The 5,441-nt window shown below is 40.2% G+C and overlaps 1 protein-coding gene across 1 annotated transcript in view; it reads left to right on the top strand.

Moving 5' to 3' along the window:
* The window catches only part of BRCA2 (BRCA2, DNA repair associated), a 59,949-nt gene that overhangs the window by 2,837 nt on the left and 51,671 nt on the right, over positions 1-5,441 (top strand). The window contains 5 exon segments of the mRNA XM_023520613.1: positions 3,279-3,583; positions 4,188-4,237; positions 4,327-4,367; positions 4,571-4,682; positions 5,065-5,114. Of these exon segments, the coding sequence (XP_023376381.1) occupies positions 3,279-3,583; positions 4,188-4,237; positions 4,327-4,367; positions 4,571-4,682; positions 5,065-5,114 (558 nt within the window).

Genomic DNA, 5,441 nt, shown 5'->3' with positions numbered 1-5,441 from the left:
AAAAAATCTAAGACTTGTTTTGGTGTTAATTAAACTAAGCTATATTTCTGCAAGCTATCAGAGAGGACAGATTATTTTTATCAATTTGCTGTATATGTCCTTTGATTTGGTAGCAGTTTCCCTGGTCTACATACATGTCAAGTGTTTCCAATCAATTGTAATAAAATTATATGTTGTCATTGAAATACTTACTACCTGCTTGACTTAAGTAGCACTGTCTCCCTTTCTCTGGAGACCTGTTCTCCAGTGAGGGGTTACAGCGCGCAGATGAAGTCTAGTCTGAGGCTGATGTTATACCTGGCACGAGAGATGTACAAAAGTACAGTGAGAGTTGAGAAGAGAGAGCATAAATAAATAGTATAGGGGGAGTTAGGAAATAGTTCATTTGAGTTAGACCTTGAAGGATAGGTGAGATTCAGAAACTTGAAAACGGGGTAGAGTGAGAATGTTCTAGGCAGAGGGAAAACATGAAGAAAATTATGTTAAGAGAATAGCAAGTAATTCAGATCTTTAGAGTGCTGAATCTGACAGGGACCAATAAACAAGCTAAGACTAAAAAGAACAGATTAGAGACAGGCGCTGAATGCCAGGCTGCTGAAATTGAATTTATTTGCAAATTTGATCATGCTACTTCCTGCTTCAAACCTTTGATTACCTACCGCCCCTTTGCCCTCATTATAAAATCCAGACTCCTTACTCCCTACAGGGCCCTTTATAATCTGGTCTTATTAACTCTTGCCTCCCCTTGCCTTAACCCATCCTCAAATTACCATTCCTACTGAATTTCTTTTTGAAATCACAAGGCTCTGTGGCTCTCTGCACTTCAGCCCCTTTCCCAGAATTTATTTCTGACTTAGATTTCAGCTCTTCATTTAGCTTCTAGTGAAGGAGATTTACATAAGCAATTATAGTGCAATAAATGCTGTGAAAGAGGAAATCAGCGGTACTAGAAAATGCGCATATGAAGGGGAGACAGGCAGTGGGAAGAGGTTTCCTGAGGCATGCTCCTTGAGCATTCACTAAGTAAGTGTGGAATAAATGAGTATAGTTTTGCTTTAGAAAGCCTGATAATTGACAGCAGTCTTTGGAGATGTGTTTTTCAAAATGCGATGCCTGGGAACCATCAGATGCTCCTGAGGTGCTGATTGGAAAGGAAGCTTGCAGGCCCTAATCTGAATCTGTTGAGTAGAATCTCTGGAAACGGAGGCCTTCAGTGCACATTTTAAAGTAACTGGGTGACTTGTGGAAAGAGAAGATTGGAGGCGGGGAGGTCGGCTGGAGACATGCAGGGACCCAGGGGACAGGAGGCAAGTGCCAGAATCAGGGTGCTGGTAGTGATGGTGCCCGTGGAAGGTGGAAACCGCAGGACCCTGCAATAACCTAGAGGTGGGGAATTCCAAAGAATTATGTCACAGGTGTGGAGCATGACTAAGATGAAGTACAGTGGTGACACAGAAATTGTAAGCACTGGAGGAAAAGCAGATTGGAGAAGAAAAGGTTTGAAAGGATGAAAAACAGGTCGTGTTTGGACTGCAGGTTGAGATGGTAATGGGACGTTAAGATGGCGATGCCCTGCAGGCTTGTGGGGATACCAGACAAGCTGAAGAGAGAGCAGGCGGAGAGAAAGCTACGCAGGGGCCAGCTGTTTAGAAAGTGACAGTCATCACACGGTGAGAAAAGCAGCTACCGCGAGGCCTGGCGAGAGCTGTAGGGAGTGTTAGGTGGAGGAGATGGCGGAGGAGAAGCAGAATAAGATCATCCATCTTATTCCGCGCTCCCTTGCCTGGCTTGCTGGGCGTTACGGATGCCAACATAAATTAGATATGGCCTCGAACCCTAGCACCTCGTCTTGTTTGGAAGAAGACAGATAAGTCTACCTGTGCGACGCGTTTCAGCAGGAGCATGTGCGAAGCGCAGCGCGAGTTGGGTGGGGAGGGGTGCCCAGTGATGGGAGCGGCCATCTGCCCTCAGCGGCAGGAAACGCTCCGTAACCAGGTGACGCTGCGTCTCCAAGCCCGACTCTTGGAGCCCCGGCCTTTTCTCTCCTTGTGCCCTGCCAGAGCCGCTGCCTTGAAAGGGGAGCGAGGGGGCGAGGTCTTGAGGCCACGTGGACACTGCAGAGGCGCTAACAGTTTGAGGCTAGAGCGTGACAGTTCTGTCGACTGCTCTTTGGAGACTTTGTGCTTTTATGTTTACTTTGAACTCTGTGCTGAAGTGGAAGACTTAAGTAGTTTTTAGCCTGTTTGGTTCAGTTCTGATGTCTAATATATCATTTTAAGAAAAGGATTATCCCTAAAGTTCACAAGCCATTTCCGCTGTTTGGCAGTCCTTTCTTTTTAAAGGCACTATTCTTAAAGGCAGTTTTTAAGAGTAATAATAAATGCCCCAAGTGCCCCTTTTGTGACCCAGAAGGCAGGAATGTGGAAAACCTGCACGCTGGGCTTGGAGAGTCACGTGGCCTTAGAAACCCTGTGAGCCCAGTTGTGTGGGAGAGCAGAAGAGTTTGGGAGCAGACATGCTGCATGTCGCTGGCTGCAACCCACCTTTCTGGTCACCGCCGGCTCAGCCAGCCAATGCTATAGAGTCACTCTAACACAGCAGGCAGTTACTGCTGTTGCTAGGATATAGTGATCAGTGAGACAAAGCTCTACCTCAGGGAACTCACAGTCTAATAGGGAAAACAGCTAGCGTAAGACAAACTGCAGGGAACACATGGAGGGGCAGTCACTCTCGCCTTAGGGACCACCTAAGTATTCTGGAGGAGGTAGTTTCAGGACGAAAGCCTGAGGGAGAATGTTCCAGGTCAAGAGAAATAAAAAGAGAAAGGAACAGTTTGTACAAAGCCCAGAGCGAAAGCATTTGTACGGGGTATGCAAGCGGCTGGGCACCGTTGACAGTAAAGTGGGGAAATTGTCACCGTAGAAGTTAACACATCGAGTCGTGACAGCCTTGCCACTAGGGAGTTTTGTTATGGAGTTTGAACTGGATCATGAGAATAAAATCAAAGTTTTTCCGTAGACAAGTAATATGGTCACACACATATATGCCTATGTGTGTGTATATATGTGTGTATGTATGTGTGTGTGTGTGTGTGTGTGTGTGTGTGTGTGTATATACATATATATATGCCTTGCTGTTGAATTGTATGTATGAAACTTACTGGGTTTTGTTAACCAATGTCACCATAAAAAAAAAAAAAAATTCCCTACTATATTCTGAACTCCCAAGGTTAAAGCTGTATCCTGATTGCATTACCCAAAGTGCGTCATGCATATTAGATGCTTAATATGGCTGTTGAGTCGGGGCAGACAGCCCTTTTTGGGAGGAATCAGCAAACTGAGAAGCCAGGTCAGACTGAATTCCCATACGTTCTCTTTCCCAGTACAAATGACACTTCTTGTTTCCAAATACTTCCAGAGAATGAAAGTTCACAGTCCAGAGCATATGTCCCCTCACTGAATTATTCCATTCCACGGAAGGATGTCACCAACAGTAAGCATGAAAGTTGTTGCACAATGAAGACTAAAACGGATCAAGCCAATGATATTACCAGCCCACCTCTAAATTCTGGTCTTGGTGAAAGGTATGATGAAGCTATTATACTAAAATACTTAAAACATTTTCCCACATATACTTGTTTTATAGAAAAGCATCTGATTTTTACACTAGTATTTTGACCGACAGCCTGGTAGAGGATCTTTTATTTTTAAATCTTTGAAGTTGAGTTCTTTAATACAATGATTTTTACATTAGAAACATTTACATTGTTTTTATAACATTGAATTCACTGATTTTTCTGTATATCCCATGAAATTTTTAAGTAACAAAAATGTTAATGATGAAAAACAATGCCTTTGAAATGTCAATTTAAATTATTTTTGTACTTTGAATCACTGGAGAAAATATGATTTATAGATTGACTTTATGTAATTTTTAAATTCAAAATATACAATTCTTAGCAGGTGAAATTCGTAAGTACTTTATATATTTCCGTGGGCATTTTAAACATAATTTGGTGCTTAATTCTTCATGAGATATTTACCTTTTAAAAAATAATGTAAAAATATTACAGGGTAGTATAATTCTAATAATCGGTGTAACAGAGTCTTTTTTATTTAATTAGTAAATTTTTTTGCCATTTCTGTTATCTCTTGAATAATCTGAGGGATTTGCTTTATTTGCTTTAGTCCTGGTGTTCCACGATGTACACATGTGACACCACAAAGGGAAAAATCAGGTATGATTAAAAACAAGCTTTTTTTATATTTTAAATATTCTAAATTTTAATAAAAATAATACTTAGCAATTTTTTCTTGTTTTCACCAGCGGTATGTGGAAGTTTATTTCATACACCAAAGCTTATGAAGGTAAATATTCTGCCGCATTAATTTTTATCTTGTAGTAACTGCGAACTTGACAATGGTGCCATACCTTTGTCCTGAGGTTTACAGATCCATACCTACAGTTCCACATAGGCATTCAGTAAATGATAAATGAAAAATAAGTGAATGAAAAATATTCTTAATCATCAGTGTCTTTCTATGAAATAAACTCTTTTCTTTATTTCCAGGGTCAGACACCAAAACATATTTCTGAAAGTCTGGGAGCCGAGGTGGATCCTGATATGTCTTGGTCAAGCTCTTTAGCCACACCACCAACCCTCAGCGCTACTGTGCTCATAGGTAATGCTATCAGATGTGCACTTCATACGAAGGTAGATGATGTCAATAAAGTGCCATCTCTAATGCTTCTGTTAAAGAGGAAATGTGAAAAGATAATTCATAATTAGACTAGGTATTACTGTGTTTGTTAAGTGTGTTAGTTCAGAATAGTTCTATTTAGTGTAGATTGGGATAAATCACAAGTACATTAAGTGGTATTCTGTAGAAGTCAATTTAATTTATACACAAACCAGGATTATTTTTATTCTAGTAAATTACTATACTTGTTTCAAATGTGTCATTTCGTCCAATAGTGTATGTCTTTTGATGTCATACATTTTTGCATTAACTATAGTGTATCTTGTATAATACAGTGTAGGTAAGTTGAATTTTTCTTTTACAGTCAGAGATGAAGAAGCATCTGCAGCTGTATTTCCTAATGATACTACTACTGTAAGTAAATGTGACAGATTGATTATGCTGTTGCAGTTGCCTGTCATTTTAGGATGCTTTGAAAAATTTTTTATCTTGCACTTTTTCATTCTCTAATTTCTGATTTATCTAAGCCTTTGAGAAAGTCTCTACACCTGTTCCTGTATGTGATTTTCTTTGACTTCCTATGAAACGCTGCTGTCTCTCTGTTTAAGAATAAGTTGAATATTTACGCATGCTGAGAGTTTCTGTAATTGTAAAATATAACTTTTATAGATTTTGAAAAGCTATTTTTCTAACCATGATGAAAGTCTGAAGAAAAATGATGTGTTTATCCCATCTGGGCCA

Source organism: Pteropus vampyrus, unplaced genomic scaffold (genome assembly GCF_000151845.1).
Source record: "Pteropus vampyrus isolate Shadow unplaced genomic scaffold, Pvam_2.0 Scaffold272, whole genome shotgun sequence".
Lineage (NCBI taxonomy): Eukaryota > Metazoa > Chordata > Mammalia > Chiroptera > Pteropodidae > Pteropus > Pteropus vampyrus.
Note: the sequence above shows the minus strand (reverse complement) of the source record. Positions and strands in the feature narration are given on the sequence as shown.